At 43.5% G+C, this 24,923-nt stretch overlaps 2 protein-coding genes across 2 annotated transcripts in view; one reads left to right on the forward strand and one right to left on the reverse strand.

Annotated features, from left to right (window-relative positions):
• Positions 1–814: 814 nt before the first annotated feature.
• Positions 815–5,712, reverse strand: GCM2 (glial cells missing transcription factor 2; the record flags this gene model as incomplete). The annotated part of the gene is made up of 5 exons (XM_082307099.1): positions 815–1,696; positions 1,898–2,023; positions 3,577–3,689; positions 4,092–4,344; positions 5,671–5,712. 5 exons carry the CDS (start codon positions 5,710–5,712, stop codon positions 815–817), a joined length of 1,416 nt encoding a protein of 471 aa, XP_082163225.1.
• A 1,378-nt stretch (positions 5,713–7,090) lies between these two features.
• SYCP2L (synaptonemal complex protein 2 like) overlaps positions 7,091–24,923 on the forward strand; it is a gene marked incomplete at both ends in the record, with an annotated part of 28,798 nt that continues 10,965 nt past the window's right edge. The window contains 21 exons of the mRNA XM_082329253.1: positions 7,091–7,099; positions 7,396–7,461; positions 7,946–8,083; positions 8,169–8,279; positions 9,458–9,589; positions 10,873–10,897; positions 11,907–11,992; positions 12,122–12,210; positions 12,312–12,346; positions 13,093–13,235; positions 13,705–13,757; positions 14,107–14,152; positions 14,956–15,048; positions 15,138–15,198; positions 15,624–15,772; positions 19,611–19,686; positions 19,847–19,892; positions 20,521–20,566; positions 21,553–21,617; positions 23,230–23,278; positions 24,416–24,471. Of these exons, the coding sequence (XP_082185379.1) occupies positions 7,091–7,099; positions 7,396–7,461; positions 7,946–8,083; positions 8,169–8,279; positions 9,458–9,589; positions 10,873–10,897; positions 11,907–11,992; positions 12,122–12,210; positions 12,312–12,346; positions 13,093–13,235; positions 13,705–13,757; positions 14,107–14,152; positions 14,956–15,048; positions 15,138–15,198; positions 15,624–15,772; positions 19,611–19,686; positions 19,847–19,892; positions 20,521–20,566; positions 21,553–21,617; positions 23,230–23,278; positions 24,416–24,471 (1,574 nt within the window). The remainder of the gene's footprint in view (positions 7,100–7,395; positions 7,462–7,945; positions 8,084–8,168; positions 8,280–9,457; positions 9,590–10,872; positions 10,898–11,906; positions 11,993–12,121; positions 12,211–12,311; positions 12,347–13,092; positions 13,236–13,704; positions 13,758–14,106; positions 14,153–14,955; positions 15,049–15,137; positions 15,199–15,623; positions 15,773–19,610; positions 19,687–19,846; positions 19,893–20,520; positions 20,567–21,552; positions 21,618–23,229; positions 23,279–24,415; positions 24,472–24,923) is intronic.

Raw genomic sequence — 24,923 nt, forward strand, 5'->3', positions numbered from 1 at the left:
AAAATGAGTTTCTGCAGTAATAACCTGCACAGTATTGGTCTGACCAGCTTGCCAAACCCCTTTAGACAAAAAGCAGTTTCACTGCAAATGGTTTTCAGGACCATATATGCAACCCTGACACCCACACGATGCCGGGCGTGCTTGGTGGGGTTCACCTGAGCCTTCTTGCCTCCAGGTCAAGTGTTGCAGGGGGTTGGTTGCCGGTGGTGGTAGGGCTATGCCTGGGCTTTCCCTTTGGCCTAGGAAGGCTGGACAGTCTGTATGCTTGATGCAAGGGATCAAAAAGCAACAGGGAGTTAGCATGTAGGTTTTTAATTTCTCATTTCAGAGAAACTTATTCAGCAAATTGTCTTGCTTTCTTTTATTTCTTTCATTTTCTGTCATTTCTTTCAGTTGACTATGACCTATAGCCACCTTCCTTCACCTTTTTTTCCATTACCTGGTAAGCATTTTCTTTTTTACATATGGAACATTTTCTCTCAAAGCTGGAGGCAGCTGGCAGGAGTTGTGGCAACAAGTGGATTGCATCCCCCATCAGAGGAGGCTGTTGACTTCCAGAGGTGCCATGCCTCCACGCTGACTTCACCCAGGCATGTTTGGGCTCAGCTCCTTGTGCCATTTTAGAGATTAGGTGGGGCTAGTTTGAAATTTTGTGTGAAATATGCTTCACTCGCCACAGAGCCAGAAAGGCACTTTTGGGGGATAAGCTGTTGTGATGTACTGCTTCCTCATTGCTCCTCAAATCCTAAACCACTGGGTTTAGCATGCACACAGTCAGCATGAGAATGTATTTTGCCATTTAGGCAACATTTAGTCAATATTCAGCACTGTCAAACCTTAAGGTCTGTCCTTCATGCTCAGCATAGTTGTTCCCCAGCGGTGGCCCATACCGATAGGTCTCCACGCTCTCAGCTGGTTCGGACTTTGTAGGGACTGGGTCATGCTGGTAGAGCAACGCTGACTTTATCATTCCGAAGTCTTCCTGAATCTTCATCCCTGAATAGATAGCACCCGAGACGTTTTCTGCCACGTGGGTATAGCTCTGAAGATTTTTCGTATCGCAGAGGTTGTTGCTGTATTTCAGCGTGGATGGCTTGTAGGCCTGGTAGGACACCTTGGTGGTGGTTGTGATGACTGTTTGCAATGGTGGGGCTATGGGAGAGGGGCTGGGACCATACCTGCACGGGTAGTCCCCGCCATAGTAAGGGTGGTTAGCGCTTGTTTGCATCTGTCCATAGTCACTCCGGTCTCCGCTGCCGCTTTTCCCCCAAGCTGGTTTCAGTCCGTAATGTCTGCCAGGGCTATCGAAGCTCTTATCGTGGGCAGTCACAGCGTTGTAGTGAGATCCATTCAAACCGAGGGGGTCAGCATCGATGGCAGGACTTGTCAGATCTTTATAAAATGCTGGGTAAGGGCTGGAGCTTATAAAGGTAGGGACTCCAAACTCATAGCTGCATGGTCTGGGCACGTAGATCCTTGGGTTTGGGCACTTTGGGTATGGCGATAGCTGGTCCTCTTGGAAACTGGCTGAGTCGTAAGATGCTTTGTAGAGGTCAGCATTTTGCAGCGAAGGGTAAGACTGGGCTGGAATCGAAAAATTGGTGTCTGTGAGGATACCAACCCTTTCTGGGCCATCCATGCAGGGCAGATTCTGTAGGTTATTGGTGTAACCGCCGCTGTCATGGTACCTTCCTGCCTGACAAGGACAAGTAGATCTTTGAGATTTGGGAATCAATATTGCCTACACACACATATACGTCTCAACACTTGCACTGTTGCTCATTTCAGCCCCAAATGAACAGATGTAGCATGGTGTAAAGCTTTGTTTTGCCCTGGAATCCCTAATACGTGCTTATGACACCTTTTTAATTGAATAAAAAAAAATATCTTGACTTACCTCTGAGTTTAGAGGTCTCTTTTTCTGGGAATGGTGAGAAAAGGACATTTGCTTCTTAATTGCACTTCGTCTTGCCTCTGCCTCCAATTTGCTCTCTGGCCTGGGGTGGTCATGGACTCCTTTAGCCTAAATTAGGTTTAACAAAGAATTAGACGTGAACTGGAAGGGGACAAGAGAAGAGAACATGCAATAGTAGAATGAGAGGTAGCCACAGCATGGTCTGTGGTTTGGCAGAAGAGAATAGAGAGGAGAAACTAAACAACAAGGAGGGATTAAATTTAAAAATAAATAAAATAAATCATGATTTGCAGGTAGCTAGAAGAAAAAAAAGTGAGTCAGTGAGGACTGCAGAGCTGCAAGGCTGGATGATGAAGGAGCAAAGGTGTTACCTATGTTTGTGACATTCGGGAGCAGCTGATTAGAACCAAGGGGGGGAAGATTATAAATTTAGTTTGGTTGATCTTCTGCAGTCCAGGATCTCAGTTCTGCTTTATAACAGCCATCACTAAACCAGCATAAATAAGCTTAAAGAGGTTTCACGCCACCAGATGACAAATATTCTCTGCTCTGAAAACAGTAAACACCTTGAAGAGGACTGAAAAGTATACCCTGGAAAGCCATCCAAAGATGCTCTGCTATTCAAACATCTGTGGACATGCAGATCTATGTATCCAAAACTATACTGATATATGATAAAACAATATATTCTACATGTCCTTACACATTACATTTCCCTGAATGGACCTCCATGTAGTCCCTAATACAAAGTTGGAAACTTAAAATTGCTTTTAGAATGCTGTCCTTTCTCAAGTAGAAATTAACTTCTAAGTGAGGATTTATCGACTATTTTGATGGTAAAAACCTTCAGTTTTTGCATGTCTGTAACAGAATAGCTCAATAATAATAATACTACTGCTAATAATAAAAAAACCCCAACAGGTGAGAATTTGGGAATGCAGTCAGTTTGCTTCCATTTACTGACTGGAAAACAGAATTCACTGCAGTGTGGTTCAGGGAAAAAAGAGACAAAATCATCCAGCAGAGAATGTAATCTCATAGAAGAGAAGCTTTTTGTTATTTTTTTTTTTTTGTCCTCATGTTGCTAAGAGAGAACAAATCAACATGAATTTTCAAATTTTAGCTTTCTAGATTTCCCTTTTTTCTGCCAAGTTTTTAAATTCTCTTAAAATTCAAATATTATTTTCACATGAAGTAGAATTTTCACATTTCAACTTGTGCAATTTAAGTAAGGCTTTCCCTTGCCCATTTATTTATTTTAATAGGAAATAAATATTAGGTCCTTGGTGAGATTCAGTTGTCAGACACGCCAGGGTGCAGTTCAGCCTTTGTGTTCATATTCATGTAACTAAACGGGAGAATTTTAGACATTTATAATGATGTTATACTTAAAATTGAATATAGTTAACCCTCAAGTCATGCTTTTAAAAAGACACCCAAGTGTTATTGTTTTATTTGTTCTTGCCATGTTTGTACTACAGAGCAATTCAGTCCTGGACCATAATTCCACTGTGCTCAGCATTACACAAAACCAAAACAAAACAAAAAAACAGGGGGAGGGGAAAATAAGTCTCTCTATGTATGCATATAGATACAGTTTTTGTGTCTAGATATAGGTTTTTGTGCGTTTCTGTGTACACACGTGTATGGGTGCTTTTTACCTGGAAAAATATTGCTTTGCCATCAAGCCTCCAGAAGTTCGTGACTGGATAGCCACTGTGTCCTCGGCAAGGAATCAGCTCAAGGGCTGAGTTACAGTTCGGGCAGGCTTTCTCTGTGAATAGAGACAAAGACTGAAGACACTGGTTAAAGGTGAGGGTGTTGTCCGAGAATAAAGAGAGCTCAAGAGCAATGTGATCAGCCTTCAATGAAATTCAGATTAAAATATGATGTTCAAGGAAACACAACATAGACTCCCAGGCATAACTGAATGGTATGGACTAGAGCTGCGTACTTGATATAAATGCTAACAAGTTAAAGGATTGTAGATCTGTTCCCCCCTAAGTATTTACAGGCAGAAGTTGACAAAATTTGGAACTAAATATATTCACGACGCTCTTTGCAATTACACCTTATAGTCTGCATGCAAGTGAGGGCAAGCCCAGTTTAGAAATCAAGCCCAGCTGAAAGAAACGGGATCCCTTGGACATCCCAACTCTCCCCGGGCACCCCTCACTTTGCTGCTTCTGCCGAGCCTTGTCGCATATGGCAGGGCGCAGCTGCAGCCGGGCTCCGCCGGGCAGAGCGCAGCTGCGGGCGCACACCACCACCCCCAGGCAGGACTTCTTGAGGATCTGGCAGTTGTGGTTGTTGGTGTTGCGCATGGCCCAGCCGCTGAGGTGTCTCTGCGCGTTCTTCTCCTCGCTGGAGTAGATGAAGCGGACGTAGCCGTCGGGCCATTCCTGGAAGGCATCGAAGTGCTTGGGCTCCTGCAGCGGGGCAAGCGGGGTTGAGAAAGCGAGGCAGCAAGGAGAAGAGCAAGAGAACATTAGCAGGATATTGCAACCTGATGGTTTTGCCCTGTTACAAAATACATAATGGGGAAAAAAGGGCTTTTTCTATGACCACCCAAGCAGCAGAAAAAAAAATATTGAAAGAATAGCTTCTTCAGAAACTCTCTATAAAAGGGGAAAGGCAGTCTGAGCTTCCACATTTCAAAAGAAAGTCAGGATCCTTTCCTCTTTTACATCATGATCCATAATAACGTGGTTTGTTGTCACAGATGCCTCTTTGCAGTGGGGTTACCCAGCCATAAAAGGTCAGCCTTGTTACCAGAACTTAACGAGTGGTCTGCCACCGCTGCGCCCAGACAGGACAGAAGCCACCATGCTCATACTGGCTGTTAAGTTCTTCTCCTTGTGGGATTGTGCACCTGCAGGCTGGAAACTAGAAGTTTTAGCTAAGGAATGGTTTCTTAAAGCGCATCTAATATAAGTTGAATAAGACTTCTACCAAAAAATAAACATAAAAAAAATTGTCTTTGCAAATACACTTCCAATATATGTATATTAGTTTGGAGAAAGAACATTTCAATTTGGGATGTCGCTGGCTTTCTGGAGTTTCTTACCAAAATAGAATTACCAGAACAATGGAAAAATGACAAAGATTTTAAACTCCAAATGTATACAGTGCAAGTAAAGAGCTCCTGCAACGCTCGTTAACATACATAGGTACCACAGGTGAGCAATGCCAGTGAATGCAGGTAAACTACCAGCATTTACAGCGTTTAGCCATTCTGTAATTGCATGGGCTCTGTAAAATTAAATAAACTCTAAGATGAAAAAAGCTGTGAATTAACAATGTATTTGGAGCTCACAACTAGAAAAAAAAAAAGTGGAATGCTCACTGACAATAAAATGTCACATCAACAGACAAAATATTTAGATGGCTTTAACTATATTATTAGAAAATAGTCAATCCAAGCTTCTTTTTGACATTTCTGTAAATGAGGAACGAGGGAGAAGAAAACTGGCTGAACAGTGGAGCTGAAGATTGTTTTAGGAGTTCATACACAGCTGGCCAATACTGTGCATCAAATCCATATTTTTATTACAATTCATTTTGTAAGGACTACTGCTGTCCATCCAGACCCGCGTAATTCCATTCGAAAAGGTGCAGGAGAAATAAATGGAAGCCATAAATGGAAACTTTGCTCCTAGAGGAGGCTTTTCCCCCGGCACCCAGCCGCCCGGCCCCGCGTTAGCGCCGGCCGGGGGTGCTCTACCGCGACCCCCCCGCCCCGCCCTGCCCGGTACCTGCGGCAGCTTGGGGTCGTTGATGTCCCAGGTGAGCTTCATACTGGGGGGCAGCGGCCGGGTGCCGAATCCCGCTTTTTTATACGGTCGGGGCGTCCCGGGAGGGGGGGCGGAGGGCTCCCGGCCGGCCCCGCAGGCGGGGCAGCGGCACGGTGTCCCCCCCTCCCCGGGCGGGCAGGGGCTGCTCCCCCTCCGCCCCCCGCTGCCGTTACCCGGGGGTGGGGGGCAGCCCAGGGGGGGTCTTGCTCGAATCCATCCCCGCCAGTACCGGGGGCCGTGATCTCCGCAAATTTGAGCGGGGTCTGGAAGTCTGATCTGGCAACAGCGGGGCTCTGCCGCTTCTTCCCGGGGGTTCAGGACCGGAGGGGTGCCGGGCCGGAGGGGTGCCCACCTCCAGGCACAGCTCTGGCCCCTCGGGATGTCCCTAACGTTTGATTTCGAGGGCGGTTCGGAGCTGCCCGCAGCTTGAAAAGCCCCTGGAGGGGGTCAAAGGGGCTGTACAAACAGCCTGCTCTTCCTTAACTGCAGGCATACACCTGCTCTTTAGGTTTCGGTGTAAACGAACTAAGTGTTATTAATTTAAGTTTAGGTGTAAACGAATTAAGCGTTATTAAGCGTGTTTTCCCTTCACGCTGTGCTCTATGACACGAGGTTTAAAACACAAAACCAGAGTCAGTACCACCTTATTGATCGTTATGTAACTTTAATTAACATAATAATATCGATTATTATGTAACTTAGTTACAGGTAACATTCTTTACCTTCTTCTTTTAGGAAAAAAATAGCTGATAGGCTCTTGGGGAAACAAAAAGTTTGCTTTTAGCTCTCAGAAACAGAACAAAAAAGTATGCCTAATATGATCGAGACTGAATCGCTGAACGGCTGGTGCTGCGATAACCCTTTAAACGATCTCACCTGTTCTGGCGGATTTTCGCATTCACTTCCATCCCCTGCGGTCCCCTCTAAAAATTTCCTGACCTTTACTTTTGCAAAACAAAACCGGGGCGCCGGGCTCCCCTTTCGCGCCCGGCTGCTGGGGCGGGTGCCAAACGCCATCACCTGGGTGCGGAGGGGCCCTGCCCAGCCGCCGCCCGCCCCACAGCTGCGGCTTTTCAGTGCCAAAACGCGGCTTTCTCCCCCCCCGCCCCTCCCTTTTTTTTTTTTTTCCTTCTTTCCCCCCTGCCAGAGCCGGTGGATAGGGTCAGGTTTGCTGAGGAAAGGAGAGCGCTTGGAGCCGTGGGAAACGCTGGCGAGCATCTCCCAACCGCCCCATACGCGGGTTTATCCGGCAGTAGCTGGTCCGCGGTCGTGCGAGGGCCGTGGGGAAGGGGGTGAAGGAGCCCCAGCGCCTCCCCGGTCCCTCGCTCCCGGCTCCCGGCCGCCCCCCGCCGCGGAGCCGCAGCCCGGAGCCCCCCGCGCCATGGCCCAGGTAAGCGCCGCTCCCGGCGGCGGGGAACCGGCTGCCGGGCCGGGGGACGGACACACGGACACGTAGGTACGGCGCGATCCCCCCCGGGGGGCACCCGCGGGACCCCGCTCCGGCTTCTCGTGGTCGCGGCTTTGGTAAACCTCCGGCTCGGAAGCGTGGGGAGGTTTTGAAACTTTCCTTAGGAAATAAGGCAGGGAAAACAGCCTTTGGGGAGAGAGAGGGTGAGCAAACGGTCTGCAGCTTCGGGGCAGAAAAAGCGTTTTTTTCCCCCTGTATTCTTCTCTTTCTTTTTAAAGGATGAAAAAAGCGAAGAACGGAATAGAGAGGTGAATGACAACATGGCAGCCAGAGGAGAAGACTATGTAAACATTTTTTAAATGTATCTGTAGCTTTATCTTACAAATAGTTGTATGTATACTTAAAGGTGTATTCTTAAATGGATATGGCATGTCCTAGAATTGTTAGTATTCTAATGTAACGTGGGAAGCGCAGCAGACCCCTTAATCTTTCCTTTAGTAAGTGGGAAGAAATGATTGTAATAGTTGGGGGACATGGCAAGAGTTACAAATTGAGTGCACTAAAGGAGTTGCTTATTTCCTTACTCAGTGTCCTTTAAGGTTACTCAGTTTCAAAGGTCCTGTCTCTTTGGAAGATTAAGACTGATGTTTCACCTTCAGATGTAGCAGTAAAAGTGACAGTAGAGAAACAAATTAAGTAAAAACAAATAAACGAAAAGCCTACAACTTTTATAATAGCATTACAAGTATTTTCTCATAATCAGTGCTGCGATGATTCGAATACCCACTTCTTTTAATCGCTAGTTGTTTGCTTCCCCTCTCTCTGCAGCTCGAATCGCTGCTCACTGATGCTTTTAAGGGGAAGGGATTTCAGAAAATAAGCGAACTGCTTCAGGAGAGAGACATAGAGCCTCTCCAGAAATACAGTGAGTCTCTCTTCAACCAGCTAGACAAAGCACTGAGAAAGGTGAGTACCAGAAATGATCTTAACCATTTTAATGCCCAGCTCTACGAGCATCAGGCTAATCGAGCGCGGCGTGCTGTTTCTGTAGGAGCTGGACAAGACTGAATTCCAGAATGTTTCGCTGCTGCTGAAATGTATTCAGCTCTACCTTAAAAGCGATCTTCAAGAAGGGACGAGTTTGTTTATTGAGCAAGGACTGGTAGAACAGATGAGTATAATACAAGTTACTAATGTGTTTTAAAGTTGCTTGCATCAGGAAAAGAGCTTCAAGGAAGTGAGAACTAGAGGATGGCTTGTAGGCCACACAGAAACATTTTTTTTTTAAATATATTGCATGAGCTGAGTGGGAAAAAATGTTTATTTTCATTGCATTACTTCCAGTACAGCAGCTAACCTCATGGCTTCACTTATCACTTGACTTAGTAGGTTTGTGGGTTTTTTTTTTTAAGATGACAATGGCAGGAGAAGATGAGTTTTGATGAGTCCCCTCTGTGAAATGATATAGAATTTCTAAATACATGTTAAGTGCTCCAGCAAAATACCATTTTAGTAATAGAATTGATGAGTAGTTTGTGCTTTTATAATTTTAAAAGCTGACTTACTCTTTATGAAGGTCCCTTTTTAGATACATAGTAAACCAGATGCATTTAATCTGGAATTGTGTTTTATCTTCTAATGGCACAATACTGATTTCAGCTGGTCATATTGTAGTAGCAGAAATGCACTTGTGCCTAAGAGGAATAATACCTGGATCTAATGTAGCTAGGAGGGAACAGTTAACACTTGCTCTCTGTTAGCAGAGCTGTACCAAGGAGTCCTCAGTCCAAAATGTTGTAATCCTGCCTTGTAATTATGCTTTTCCAGGGATACAGTTGCTCAAAATTCCTGTATAGAGAGATCACTAATGAAGTTTAACCATCTGAGTTCTTTATCTCCAGTGAAGCAGAGATTTCTAGTTAGCCATAGACATGTGATGCTATGCAATATGTTTAATAACATAAAGTACTAAAATAATGACTTTGAAAAAGCTTGATGAATTTTGAAAACATTATTTCATCGTGAATTGATGTCCTCTAGGAATTTCCACAGCAGTTAGGATGCCACTAGCACTGTGTGTTGTGTGAAGGAGATCCTGGGCACCGAGAGTGGGGCCTTGAGACAAGCAAGGAGGGCTGGGGCGGCGGGGGGAGTCCTGCTGAGTGGGTGTCAGGGTGGCACTTTTTGTGTCCTCCTAGCAAAAGTCAAGCTCCTTAATGCCATGTAGCTTTTGACACAGTATATGACTCTGAAGTTCAAAGACTAAAAAAAAACCTGGCTATGTGCGTAAGGTTTCCTTCAGATATATCTCAGTTAAGGATTATTAACTCTTCTTCCTAGGTTTTAACTGATTCTTTTAACTTTTACCTGGTATCTTGGTTTGAAAAAGCAAGAGCGTTTGTAATGGTCATCGACCCAAACGAGAATAAATTTTTGATGTTACTCCTTGAAGACTTCTTTGACTCTGCATTGGTATGTATATGCATTAAGGTTGCCTTTGTTGGATAAGAAAGCCATTGTTCATGAACAGCTTTCTGTTAAAAAATAAATAGTTATGCAGACCTTGTGCTCTAGGACTGAGCCTGGGACGAAGCTCAGGTGGTGGGGACGGGCGGTGCCCAGGAGCCTGCTCTGGGCTGGCGTTAGCCTGAGGTTTGATGCACCTGGGAGAAGCTGCCCCAGGGCTGCACAGGGCTGCAGCATTTTCTAATGTGAAGCCAAGCATTTGTTTTAGCAGGAAAATATGTAAGAAGTTCCTATGCATTTTGTAAACCAAAGCTTTTGTGCTGAAGCCCTTGTTTGAAAATCCAAGCTACTGCCACTGAGCTGCACCTTAAGTGCAAGTGTGTTTGCCAAGGTGGTGCTGGCGATTTGTTCCTACGGTGTTTGAAACAGCTCACTTCTAAAGAATAATCTGAACTGCTTATAATTCTCATTCAGGTTTCTATTTTAAATATGTGTAACTTTAAAGGTATTGGAGGCCTAGTGATGTAAATTTTCAGTCGGAAGAATGCTTTTCGCTTCTTTCCCCAAGCTGTTCCCCCAGTCTTGTCTCCAGCTTACTGGAGCTGTGTCACCTTGTGCATCAGAATTTATTTGAATACTTGTGGCTCTTTTTAGGAGACTTGATAAAAAATATTTGAGTAAAATGAAATTTTCTTCTTTCTCTACTAACCTCATTGAAATTACAGGAAATATTCTATAAATTATTTCTTTGCCAAAATTTGATTTCTTTGTCTTCGTGGTCCATTTCTTCTCTATGCTTTCACTGCGGAGGATGAAGTGTTGTTTTATTTGTGTTGTGGGGTTTTTTTTATTATTTTTAGTTTTCCTCAATGGACTTTAACACTCTTCAGACATCATATGATAGCTCACACTGTAGTGTGTAAACATAAAATGTGTTCTTACATGGGCCCATGCGTGCAATAAAAATAACAAAGCGATGCCACGATGTGGGTTTTCCAGGGAACTTGAGGGCGCTGCACTCTCGGGTGCTGCTGAAATCCCTGGGGGAAGTGGGTGCTTCGCTCCCTTTACCCTCCCTGCATAATGCCAACCTGTATGCTCGGGGTGACCATAGGTGATGTACCTGTATCAGGTGGCACTGCTTTTCCTGATGTGGGTACAGTAATATTTTACGTTATTTTAGCTCCTGAAAGGTGTGACAGTGGGGGCACAAATGCCTCAGCACTTTGAGTAGTGCTGTTCTTGGGTTGTGGCATGTTAACGAAGGCTTCCTTTACTTTTTCCATCAGGTGATTTGCAAGTGTAGTAATGAAGGTCAGTATTGTTTTTCCTTTCATTCCTTGATATCCTGAAACTCAATCGCTCGTTTCTTAACTCTGCTCGAACTCTATTCCCTTTCTCTTCTCCCCTCTGCTCCCTGCCTCCCCCTTCTCCTCTCTGCAATGTTTTCTTTAAATCGTCCTGCTAATTTCCCCCCAGTTAACTTTCATTAAAATTTACATTGGAGCACAAAACCTTTTACTGTTTATCTTTGGTTGCTTGTTTTGCATATACTGAAAAAAAAAAATCTAGCTGTGGTATCTTGTTTAAATGGTTGGCATCAAGTATTTCACTTGGTCAGAGTAAGCGGTGCTTCTGAAAGGACTTGAGGCTAGACAGTCTGCTCTTGCACATCTATTTCTAACGGCTTCAGATGTTACTCCCTTGCTGAAGGCAACCACATCCGCAGAATAATGTGGCGACTCCTTCAGCCATCCCAGCTAGGCAGAGGGATGTCTGTCTCTCATTTGTTTCAGCAGCAAGGTTCCGTCTGTGGCCGCAGCTGGCTTTCCATTAGGGCTGGGAGCAGGTGCTTTCAGCCAGAACAAGCACGCGTGTGCCCAGACGTCCAGGCTCACAAGTCATGTAAAAACGAAGCATTACATTGTGGGCCGGGTAACTTGAGCTTATTCGTCCTTGTAGCTTATTCTAGTGGGAGCAGAGTGGGCATGAGCATCTTCTGGTTAATACTCTAGTGGTTTGCTCAGCTGACTTTGTCAAAAGCTGTATAGTGCGGGTTTATCTGTTGTGGTTAGTAAGCAGCTTCTCCTTTCTGCGCCTATTTAAGTAGTTACCCAGGTTAAAGTATCTGAAGCTTTTTTTACAGAGAAGCTACAAGTTCCCTTTTCTGTCTAGGATTAGATAGTTGTCAGCTTTGTTTAAAACTGAATCCTCAGCTGGGATATTTTTACTCCTTTAACACCACAAACTGTAGTTGCTTCAACTATCTTTTATATGCAGACCAGCTCATTGCTAGCTGTAACCTTTCAAACGATTTTTCTAGGGAAGAAAGAGCTGGTGAATTTGTTTTTACCTGAACTAGGGCATCTAGTGACAGAAGTAAATATTTGCTGCGCTCTGCGGCAGGAGGTAAGACCCTTACTAGGAGAAGAAAATACAGATACGTGCACACGCGTATGTGTGATTAGATAAAAAAATGTAAAAAATGTTACTGAATTCTTTCCCTTCCTATTCTGCCCCTTCCTCTGTGGGGGAAAGGCTTTGAGGACCCTCAACTCTATACTTGACGGTGTCCCACGGGAGGAGAGAAAGAAATTCCCTCTGTCTGAAGAGATGTGCTCGCTCACGTAAGTGGTTTTCCCTCCAACTCTTGTTGCAAGGAAGATGGTGTTTAGCTACAGGAGTTAAAGTTGTTTCCACTTTAACTCGTTGCATTATGTCGTTTCAGGAAAGACCTTGCAAAAACTATGCTGGAGGTTGGTGGTAAGAAGTACTTAGTGGTTATTCTTATGAAGCTGGGCTTCTCCGGCTTTACTTCGTCTGCTTACTTATTATAGATGAATTATAATTTAATTAATTTCCTTGTAGAGAGTTGATTTTTGGGGAGGAAAATCAGATGGTACTTTAAGAAATTATTAATCGAAAATTGTTAGATGTAACAAAGGATTAGTTCTTTCTGGTTAGTATTAGTAATTCGTATTAACTAGTAAGAAAAGCTGACCTGATATGTGTAGAAAGGTAATTAGATCAGCTTTATGTATGTGTTTACAAAGTATGCTTGCTGTTAGTCTTTAAAAAATAAATTTTAACTACTTGGCCACAATGTGGACAAACTTAATAAGGTTTATAGCCTCTTGAGTGAAATCTTGTTTGTTTTCTCCTAGCAATACCACTTCCTAGGGCGTTACCGTGGTATGTGAAATGTAACTTAGTTGTAGTGAGTTAGTGATGAGTCTTTGCTCTCATCCCTCCCCGATCCCCAAGAACATCCCTGACGTACCTGCGCGTGTTGTGGCTAGCAGTGCTCCGCACCTCGACCTCACTGAGCCAGGAGGAGCTGGGGATGCCCGGAGCTAACGCTCCGCTGTTACCCTCCGCTGTTTTCCTAGGTGAAACTGAAGCTAGCTGATTAATACGACTGTATAGTATATTTGTGCAAGAGTAGCAATGCTGTAACCCTCCGTTATGCTGCGGGGGATATTTATCCTGTGTTTATATTTACCATGTAGATTATGACCTTCAGGTTGCCCTTTCAGAAGCACTTTGTAGGTTAATGACAAAAAAATGGAGGGATGACCTTGTTCACCACTGGTTTGAAGATAACTATCTTGCTGAAGCTTTCAAAGCGATCAAGGACAGAGAATTTGAGACGGTGAGGGTCCTTGTTTTGAAAACAACATACTTGACAAGTCTGTATAGGGGCTAGTTTTGGTTCAGTTCAGTCAGGATGTCCTTGTAAGAAGTTCCTACAAAACTGATTTTATAAATAGACAAAGTTATTTTAGTTACTTGTGGATGGTGTGGGGTTTTTTTTTGTGTTTTTGGGTTTTTTTTCTGGCAAATATAAAATGGCATATTGTTAAAATAGTTCTTATTTCTAAGTTATTTTACTTCTAAAGCATAAATAAGTTAATTTTTGTGGTTTATATTTGGAGGCTTGCTGGTCATAAGTTGGTTCCAACCATTTGTAGCAACTTGAGTGTTTCTTCCCCAGTGGCCTTTGGCATCACACTGAGTAGTTAAAAGCTTATAACTGGAGTAGAGGTTACACAGCCCAATAGAAAAACTCTTTGCAAAGGAAATGTAGCCCGATTTTTAATAAGATGTCATTTGCCTTGAAGGACTGCAGAAAATTTCTTAACCAGCTAAATGAAAGGCTTGGGGATGAAAGAAGGTAAGCTGTGAACCAACAGAATAAACTGGTGCCATCATTATTGCAGAGGGGAAAAGCTAGGATTGTAAATTGATTTGGGTTACATTAAAAAAAAAATCACATATGAATAATTAAGTTCTTAAGATATTTTATTCATTTTAATGGTGGTTCTTTTGAAAGTAAAATCAAAGAAGACAATGCATCACTACTAAAATACTCTATTCTCTAAGCTTCTCCAAGCTTAATTTACTTCTAGGAATTTATTAATTCTTTTTTGAACAGCAAGATTGGTTACTAATCTTCATGATTTTCTTTCGTAAATTTGGACTCTGATGTTGAATGTATCATGTGAAGTCTGCTTTTCTTCCAGAGTCTATTCATTTCCTTGCATATCTGCTTTTGCTGACATGAATGAGGTAATAGTCCTTAACACTGTGACACCTTCCCTACAGTTACTGCTGTTAAAATGTTACTTTCTGTGGTATATGTGGGGGTTTTTTTCCTCCCTGATTTTTATTAAAGAAGTTAATTTCCTGGGGTGTGGAGTGTAACCTTCTCTTCTAGTTGGAAAGTTTGCATGTTTGTCACTTAGCTCTAACTTACTGCTGCTGACTTTGCTTTTGTATCAGCCAAGTGATAGAGGCAGTGCTTCTCTTCATGGTGATGACAGAAGAGAGGTCTCTAAAAGGAAACAGGAGGCCAGGACAACTCTGATTCCTCTGGCAGACCTGCTCCCAGACTGCCAGAAAACAAGATTAGCCCTATGCCCATGTAGGAGAGGTCATAGTCGCAGTTACAGATCCTGCAGCTTGCTTTACTGGTCTTTAAGTAAATCTATTTGTGGCACCATTCCTGACTACTGTATCAAATCAAAACCAAGCTGTAGGAAGCCAGTTTTGCTGCTTCTGCTTATTTCAAGTGCTTAGAAACACAGAAAACTTTCACAGACTCTTTCCTGCCACAAACATGTGAGCCTTTGTGTATCGCCTTTCCCTTGGCTGACATAGAGCCATGTCTGACTTTGTGGGTATGGTTGGGTGAGCGACAGGCTGGCAACTCGCAGGTTGACCCCAACTCTTATTTCTGTAAGGTATGCATATGTGTGTACACATATGCATACAACTTTTCCCAATTTTGTCTTGTTAAAGCAAACTGAGACTAAGACAGCAGTTGTGGTTTTTTTTCTGGGAATGGCAGCACTGCTGTTGTGCTTCCCCAGGTGAAGAAGCCATCAGATGAGAAGCTGGAGGAGTTCTGGATCGACTTCAACACCGGCAGCGAGAGTGTGACTTTCTATGTGGACAGTACCGAGGTAACAGCAAAGCCGACGTGGCCTTGGGTTAGCCTAATGCAACGGGTGCTTGCTCAGCCCTTCTGATGTGGTGGCTTTGGTTTTCAAAGGGTGCTCTTTGGGACTCTGTGAGGCTGGCGAAAGAAGCCGTCAGCAGTTACAGCCTGATCGGTAAGGTTTTCCAACCAGCATTATCCTCTGTTTGGCTGTGGGTCCACAAGACACATGGAGCCAACCTAAAATCTCACTATCACCAAAGAGAGTTCCTGTGTCTTCTCCCCGCTCCCCGTCGTGCCCTTTGATGGTCACCGTGCACCAGCTCTGCTTGTTGGACTGTCTGTGGGTCTGTTTAGCACATAACCTACCCTCCCTACCCAAGCAGGGCATGTTGAGGGGTCAGTTTATAGATGTGCTAGGGAGTGGCATAATCATCTAGATCCAATGAGAAAGAAATGGGTGAACAGAGTAGTTGGAAATGCAGGGGCAAGATGTAAAAGAGACTGTTTCAAGAAAACCCGGACACTTATTCAAATATTTTTGAGGTGATAAACTGAATGTCTTGCTCTAAAACAGATTTAACTGTTTTTTTTATGCAGAGGATGATGGAAAAAAGATTGTTAAAATTTACATGAAGATTCCTGCTACTCTTAACAAAACAGAAGCAACAAAAATCAAAATATCTTTCAGTGCTGAGTTTGAAATCTTAAGTATACTTAGAAAAGTCCTGGGAGATGAAAAAATGATGGTAAGCTCTTAGTATAACTTTTTCTTTTCTAAACTATATTTTTCCCCGTGTATATCAAGTGAAAACATTCAGTGGGGTTTTTTTGTGTGATTTTTTTTTTTTAATGTCTGTTTATTATATATATTTCTTCCCCTTGTGGATTTGTGACTCTCCATATAGATGTTCTTAGCTTTGGCCTGAGATTAGAGACTTTAGGAAAGAAGTTTCAGGGGACTTAAATTTATGGTTTAGAAGCTGGAAGGTTAAACTGGTTTGTTAATCAATTCAGTGAGATATGATTACTTTTGCTGAGTTTCTGAAATAGGAAATAAAGTCTATGGCATTTAATTGCCATAATTAATAACTTGAAGTACAAACATTCCCTTACATTAGCTCAAAGTGTTACATTGCACAGGATGAGCAAATTGTGACATGACAACCTGGAGAAGAGAAAAGCGATGCCACAAGACACAATTCTTAGATTGTAGGTAGTACTTCTAGATTAAAAGTAGAGTACTTTTAAAACATCAAGATTTTTTTATAAGCTAATGTAAAAACACGGGGGATGTGTGCAATTTTTTTTTTTGTAAATGTTAATATGGTTACTTTTTTATACTTGTGATTCATCCACAGACCATGGGGTTTGCAGAAAACCTTATATGACAGTAAATAACCATAGTATAGTGGCTGTCATTTATCCTTGCAGGAGCAGAGACATTTCTAAATGGTCAACTCAAGTAGCATCCAATGATTTGCCAATGATTTGTTGCTGGCGATTAACAACTCTGACGTTATTAAGTAGCTGACTTTACTAGATAAAGATTCTACTTTTTTTAAGGTCACTTTCACATGAGATTAATTCACACCAACAGATAAATGTGGCTGAAGAGGAGTCTGTCCGTGCTGGGAAGCAAGCCAGGCAGAATGAAGCAGGTGATTTTTTTAATTATTATTTTATTTTATGAAATCTAAATGCTTCCCTTCTAAAATTAGTATCTTTGCTTGCAGTTAACCACATTAAAAAAAAAAAAAAAAAATCCCCAAGCTCAGTCTTTTACTGTTCGTATCTCGTGAGCTTGGTAGCTGGTGTTTGTGGCAGATGCTGAGTCCTTCTAGCCCAGGGAGCGAGGATGGGGCACCGTGGCTGTGTGCTGCTGGGATTGCATGGGCAGGGGAACAGTTCATGGAGGCTGGAGCTGTGCACTGGACATCTCGGCTGCTGGCAGACCTCTGACAAGCAAAGAGCGTGCAGTAGTGTTTCTCCACTTGCAGGTGCAGTGGGATGCACCCACCTAGCCTCCCTTGCTTGCCCAATGCATGGTTTATGGTTTGGCTGTGCTGTGTGAGTGCCTGTGGGAGACTCCCTGCAGGAGGGGACAGTGGCATTTGTGTGCCCATGGAAGCACAGGTCCTCTGATGGACCAGCGCTTGCGCCTTGGCACATAACGTGCTCTCCTCTGTGCCGTGGGTGTGTGTGTGGTGGTGCAGCCTCCTCCAAGGCTTCCTGCAGTGAGGTGACTTCTGTTTCTTTCCAACAATGTGATGTGATAGAGAATGGTGCGCTCCGGTCCCATTACTCCACACAGAGTGGATGATGCTCTGGAGATGCCTGGTGCTGTGGAAGTGCAGCTGGGGGAGCAGAAATCCTCACCCACAGTCCTGGTTTGTAGAGAGAGATGAGCAGCGGCGTAGCTCCTGTCTGCAGGAGGTGACACGCTGCCGTATGCAGGGGCGTTGCGAGTGCTGCCCTAAATACCTGCTGTATGCAGGGGCATTGCAAGTGCTGCTGTAAATACCTCATGTCACAAGGCTGTCTCTGCGTGTGCCACAACTACAAGTGTAGCTGTGTGCCTTAAGGTAGGAAAGGCTCTTAGCTGGACCTGGAAAAGCCGTTACTTCCTCCTTCTCGCCAGCCTACAGCCAATGCTTTGTATTTCTTTGAATTGGGCACATTGAATTTTCCATGGTCAAATGGTGCCATTTCCCGTGCTGCCAGCGAACATCCCCTGCAAGATGTTTCCTTCGAGGATCGTTGGGCTGAGTTTAATTTTGTTCCAAATAGAGATGTTGAGGGAACACAGAGCCTGAAGTACAGGCATGATGCTTGGGTGCCTGACCCAAAAGAAGGTCCAAGCCCAGCAATGGTGTGAGGGGAAGGGAAAGTAGCTCCTTCCTTTCCCTCTACCCCGCTCTGAAATTCTTTTCTAAATCCTCACCAAGGCTGTGACCCACAGTTTGAGGAAAAGCTGTTTTCAGCACAAAAGCTAGACACGCATGATCAAAGTTAGTCTTAAACAGGAAATGCTTCCTTGGCTCAATTTCAGTATCAAATTATTTGGGAGGTGGCTATTTTTCTGTATAGTGATCTTTTCTCTTTGAAGACTGGGATATGTCCTTGCTGCAAAATTGGCTGTACTTCAGTTTTTAAAGTGATTATTTTCTGTGTGGCTTATTCCTTGGGGTAACTTGCTTAACAGATCTTTCCAGGTCTTCTAAGACAACAAACTCGCAGCTCTCTTTCTGCTGCTACCATCCACCATCTCAGAAAATTAATCACAAGTTTGAAGAGCCCTTAGATTAGGTAGCATTCTTTCTGTGTCTGTGTTAAAAGCAAATTTTGTGTTTTTCTTAGTTACTGTGCATTTCAGATTCCTCCAGGTGAATACCTGAAAGAGCTACTTCCAGCTCTAGATGTCTGAGACAGTAACTTCTTCAGTAGTCCTTCCCATTTCCCCCCAGTTACAGCCCAAAATGAGCTAGAATGGGAGTCTTCCAGATTCTGGAAGTGCAGGTCAGGGAGAAGTTCCTTCATCAGTGTCCACCATGAAGCATACACGGAAGTACAAGGTGGGCACTACTACTTGGAGCAATCAAGGAGTACAAAGGGCAGAAGGTAGTTCATCTGTAGCGAAACAGCTTCTGCAGTGGCCAGTAGAGATTCAGTGCAGGGAAATGGAGATGGTGGAAGGTCCCGCTGGTCTGCTGCTTTAGCCAGACACAAAGGGTTGTTCCATGGCTTCCAGAGCTAAGAGTCAAGGTATCAATAAGATGATAAACTTATACGTCTTCATACAGTACGAAGGGCTTAGAAAGGGGTAGGCTCAAGGTGCTGTTTATTTAGCATTCCAGTTCTGCACTGGGTAGTTTGGAGGTGCTTGATGTTTTTGTTCTGTTAAACACAATTTTGAGATGTTTGTGCCTAATAAGTTGTACTGTCACGCTTTTACGCAAGTGTGCAAGAATGGAAAGGGAGGGGGGCGGGTGTGTTCAGTTACTGCAATGACATTCTCGCCCCGTTGCTGTTCTGCAGCGACAGCCGAGTCCGCTAATCCACAGAGGAGGAAAGATCCTTCAAACTCTGAAAACGCGGAGACTCTATCAGACAACTTAGCCCCTCAGCACAGCCAGCAGTTAACAGGCACCGTAGCAGTAAGTGTTTGGAGTATGGTGAAACAGTCCTTGTGCCCCATTTTCCCCTTCCTCCAGTCTGCTTTGTGTGGTTAAATCCTTCTTTCAAAGAAAACTAGTTTGTACCCAGATCTGACAATGTTTTCAAACCTCACCTTATATTGGTGGGAAGTCAGCCCAAACACTTGCCTCCAGAGCTGCAATTTTGGCAAAACTGCTTTACAAAGAAAGAAGAAATTTTACTCCCTCTTAGAAGGGGGTGCTGGGATGCTCTTGGTGAGAAGCTCATAATATCACCTACATGCAACCTAAAATGATTTTATGTGTGGCTAATGATGAACCTGTCATCTAGCTGTTGCCACAGGCTAGCACTGAAAATCTCTGTTTCTAAAAACAACCCACTTCTTTGATCGTATGCATGCTCCGTTCATGGTTTCTTGTCTCCAAGCAGAAAACAGCTAACTCTGGTGTCACCGTGATTACAGTGAGCCAGCAGACCGACATGGAAGACGCTAACCACGGCTCAGGTCAGGCATGGCTCCCTTCAGTTCCCTAAGTCTGACCCAGTTAGGGGTCACCCAGGTGACATGGTGAAGGCTCTGCTTTTGTGGGCCTTACAGCAAAAGCAGATGAAGTGTTTAATAGTAGCTCCAGAGGGTGAAGCTGTAGTTTCCTTGCCTCCTTCAGCAAAAAAGTCCAAAACTCCATCTCCAACGACAAAACCTAAGCCTAGGTGAGTGTCTCGCAGATAAAAAGTTGCAAGGTGGGGTTTTTTTCTGGTTTTGTTTTTTTGTTTTCCCTCCCCCGGGCTTTTAATGCATGTGATTTTGAGGTATATTCCATCAGTTATTAAATGGAAAAAAAGATTCTGTTTTGCCACCCTGGCTGGTTGCCCAGTGTTACAGTACTCTGGAGTTGCAGAATGATGATGTTTGGTTACTGGCTTGGCTGCTACCTTGATGTGACTTTTCCCTCTCATCGTTGATTTAATCCAAGTACAAGATGAGCGTACAGCTGTACTACAGAGAGTTTAGCTGCATAACCGCAGCTCACCAGATATGTAGCTATTTATAACGAGGACCATGACTTCTGTGAAAGATCATGTGAATTTGAGTTCACCTTGGCATTAGTAATACCTTTTTTTCAGAGCTTTGCAGGACAGCATTTCTTATAGTTAACAAGTTGGACTTTTGTGGAGCTACTGGTTAGCTTTCTTCCCTACACACCTTTTAAACCACTGCTTTGATGCTAATTCATGCAAGCTTTTTTCCATCTTAGTACTTCACAAACTGACTCTTTGGGCAAAGAAATTAAACAGCCCCTCAGCACTGCATTTCCCTCATGTGTTCTCTTGTCCCCAGTGAGAAGCCCCTAGAAGAAGAACGCACGGAGGAGTCAACACCAAAGGTATGTTTGCCTTGAGGCCCACCTGAGTGAAGAGATGTGGGGCAGGGAAGAGATGCTCTGGTGGAGTTGCAGAAGAAAGCTAGGGTGCGTTGACCCACTACTGCCCTTGAGCAGTGTCCTGAGCCCGTGTAGTGATATATCTGATATAATGTGCCATTTCGCACCAGGAGTGCGCTGCAGAGGCAACAGCTGCCAACCTTATTCTAGTGTGGCCCAACCAAGTAATTTAAGCTCAGCTGTTTATCCAGTGCATATACCCCCTGGCAGTGGTGTGCTGTGCTTCTGTCCGGGAGCATGGCATGTGGGCAACCAGCTCGGCCCTGCGTGGGACAAACTCGCACCATGAGACTTATGCACGATTTACAAGAGCAAAGGTTTGCTTCCTGAAGGGAAGCCAGCCTTGGAAGTCTACAGACATATTTATTCCATTTTGTACCTGAGCTCTAATGATCCTCCCACACTAGAAGCTTGCAACCTGCGTGATTTAAGAAGTAACTGAGAGCTTGGAAGTTTCTATTGATGTGTCCAGGTATTAAAAAAGAAAAAAACTTATGCACTACAGGAGAGAAATTAAATTCCCAAAGCAATAATTTTAATTTGGAATAGGTACTTAGCTTATATAAGAAATCACATTTTAGATTTGTTCTTGGGTTTAAGTTTCCAGGTACTAGTTTTAGACTTTTTAAAAATTATTTTTTAATTGACAGTTCAAAGGTTTTGTAACGTTTGCCCACTGTGCAATGATTTCAAAGCTTTTGAACTATTTCTTTCTGTATCCTCACCCTCTTGGCCCCTCAATATCACTTCTGGGAGTCCCATAGTTTCTGGTAGGAAAGAACTGCAGGAAACGGCTGTACCTGGACAGTTGTTGCAAAAGGAGGAATGGAGCTTCCTAGCATGCCTTCCCTCTGCTTTTAGCAGGCTCTAGGGTAAGAACATGACTTGGCGTATTGTGGTTTTATGTCCTGTAACTCCTTCCTTTTCAGAAGGAGGCTACCTGGGAAAAGAGAAACAGAAAAACAAGATTGGTCAAGCAGAGGACTGAAGGCAGGTATGACACACGAGCCCTGTGCCCATGCAGGGACTGGTGTACCGGGCAATTTTAGACCATTTCTAGCACTAACGAGGGGAGGGTGTGCCCACAGGGAGGGCTGCCTGAAAAGACCAGACATTCAGGAGGCTATGGAGGGCCATAACTTGTCTCAGTGGGAACCTTTGGGTCCCCAAAGCAACAAAGACTTCAGAAGCTAACCCTAGACTGCCAAAAATGCCCTCGCCTCTGTGATACTATGTCACGTTGGCTTTTCCGTTTTTTCTCTCACCTAACCGTAATCCTCCCATCCTCCAGTGAGTTGAGTTATGAGCGGCAGCTTCTTTCACAAATACCTAAGCTTTTTCAGATACTGTTCCAGTTCTTTGGCATTGTGTGTCCTAGAGTTTCAGAATGATCTCTTCCTCAGTTTGTCCCCTTCCCTCACACCCATACATCGGTCTGCTCATGTTCAAAGCTAGTGGCACTGCAGGCAGAAGCACTCGAGGGTTTGAGGGCCGTATGCAAGCTGCGGCGCTGGAAGGCTGTCTTGTTGCACTCTCCTCCTGCGCCCTCTGCCAAGCGTTGTGTGCAAGTTGATGTCTCCTGCTGGGCAGGAGAGCAAATGAACTATATGTGAGGACCTCTGCTGTGGTTCTGGCTCTCCCAGGGCTTCCTTGAGTGTCCTGCTTCAGCCTACTGACTCTTAGTTTGTGTGTTTGTTTTTGTTTTTTCAAATCAAGTGTTTAGATGATTTTTTGTTTTGATTGCTTGTAGATAAGAATGGGAAAAATTGATGCAGAACTTCATAATTGCTACAGGTTCAGGGTTGTAAGATCAAATAACTTGATGCAGCAAATACCGGTGGTAAAACAGGAGTAGAACTGTGGAAGTTCGAGGTGGGGAAGGTCTTAGTTCGGTCGTTCTGCTCCCTCTAGTGTTTCATGTGAAAATGAGCGTTTCTTCAGGAAGCTTTAACGAGAAGAGCTCAGTTGTTTAGTCTTCCTATTCTTTCACTAGTAAGAAGAGGAGGATGCACTGTATGTTGAACAATAATTGTAGGATTTTTTTAAATAGTTACGATTTGGAGAAAGAAATAAAGGTACAGTTAAGTTTAAATGTTGAAAGACATGAAAACAAAATCCAGATGCATACAGAGACGTGATTAGAGAACAAACATTAAATGCTAAAATTTTCAAAAGGGAGTGACATGATTTTTTTTTTTCTCTTAAACGCTTCTGAAATTGTCTTTGCATTCATGATTTCTTCCTACCTACATACTATTAGTGGTGATGTGGGAACAAAATGTCCACTACATAAACAGGGACAGGCTAACTTCTATCTTCTCTTAAAATTAAAAATTTGCAATTGAAAGACTGAAAATCAAGGCATACAATAATAGAGACTAAATAGGAAGAGAACAAGTTTGAGTTGTTTTTTTTTTTTTTTTTTAGAAGCCGAGAAAACAGCGTTTTTAGGCACATAAAGTATCTGAGTGCTTACTGTATAATGGAGTTCATAGGAGAGGGGGGTGGAAAAAAAAAAACATAATTATCCCCCATATTCTTAGTGAAGTTCTATAGGGTGACTCTTCACGATTGTATGTCACTGACACATATATGTTGTCTTGCAGGAAGGAAATCTATGATTTTGAAAACTCAGACTCTGCAAGTCATGAAAAGGTAAAGTTGAGACAGAAGCTGTTAGGTGATGCACTAAGGTCCCAGCTCAGTAGCTAACAGAGCAGTAACTTGAAGCAGGGGGTTGCAGAAATGCAGTATGGATGGGCACGCTGTTATAGCAAAACAGACAACTGGGAATCTGAGGTTCTTGTATTTCTGTACTGTGTTATACATGGAAGTATTTTTTTGAGGCAGGGAGAGTGCTCATCACTTCTTGAATCTTGTGGTGGGTACTGTATGATAAAACCAACTGCAATAGGAATTTGAGCTGTTGCTTGAGTGAGGCTGTGGGATATCTTTGTGATTGAAGGCCAACCTCTGTTTGCGTTTTACGGAATATTGAAAGCAGATTGCTGAGCATCCTTCACTTTGTACTCCTAGGCTAAACCAGAAGAGACCGAAATCTGTTTCGAGCCGCACTTGGCACACTGGGAATTCCTGGTTAAAGCCAGTCATTGCAAAACTTTTGTTGGAAATTTGGCTTGACTTATATTTGCAGGCTGTTAGAAAAATTGAATAAAAATGAGTCGCTCTGCTTTGAAACTTTTACCAGTGTGGATTTGCCCAGGAAGTGGAAAACTTGCTCCTGATGGCTTCTGTTGAGGTGGCTCTGCCATACAAACCCTTTGGCTTTCAGCCTCTTCCTTGGTGCCAGTGCTGCCGCTGCTGCCTGTTAATTCGGAGGCGATGGGTGCTTAATGGGCCACCCCAAATTTCTGTTATAAACTGGACGCCATCCAGTCCTTGCTACTGCCACTGGGTGTCAGCATAAAACCCTGCTTCGTGGTGCCCTGCCCAGTGTCCCAGCAACCCTGTCCAAAGGCTGTCCAGCACGCTGCTACTAGCGGTGTTAGTGCTTAAAATGACATTTCTTAGGACGTTATTGCTTAAAATAAGCGTTATTCACAAAGCAAGCAAAAGAGGAAGTAACTCCATTTAAGACGACAAATGTTTCTCTATTATGATTTATGACACTGCTTCAATCAACAAATCCCACTCCATTAAAAAAGTTGAATTTCCTTGCTGGACTTGTAATCCATTCTTCCTCTAGCCCTTCTGAGTCCTAATACATTTTAATTTTGTAGATTATTTTACAGGGTAAGTGAACTTTAAGACAAATACCTGCTTCTGTTTTAGGTCACTGAAGCCAAAGAAAAGATTCTTGGCCAGAAACTTTCTTCACAAAATCAGAGGTACAGGATTATACATGTACCATTTATGAATATTTTGGTCTGTGAAAGAAGGGTTCATTGCCTTAGTTAAGCTGTTCTAAGTTGGGATCAAAAAGGCGGTGTGATGTTTCTAACAAAATAGTTCATTGCTTAGCTGCCACAGTATCCATGGATGTTATCAATACTAATATTTAAACGGGACCTGAGAGAGAAATAATGACCCCTGTCAACTTTGACAATAATAAGACTTAAACTCTTAAGCATCCCTCTTCCCTGATTATATGCCTAAATTACTGATTTAATTTTTGAAAAATGCTTAAACCCTCTACCTTGCTCTGGCCACCTCCGGTTACAGCAAGCTGCCAGGGACTTGCCACTTCTAAGTATGTAGCCTATTTTTTCTTTTAAAACATGCTAATTTTCAGGTATCCCTAGACTGCTACTTTCAGAAACCAACCAAAGAAGAAAAAGTT

This window comes from Platalea leucorodia (assembly GCF_965183815.1).
Source record: "Platalea leucorodia genome assembly, chromosome: 1".
Classification (NCBI taxonomy): Eukaryota; Metazoa; Chordata; class Aves; order Pelecaniformes; family Threskiornithidae; genus Platalea; species Platalea leucorodia.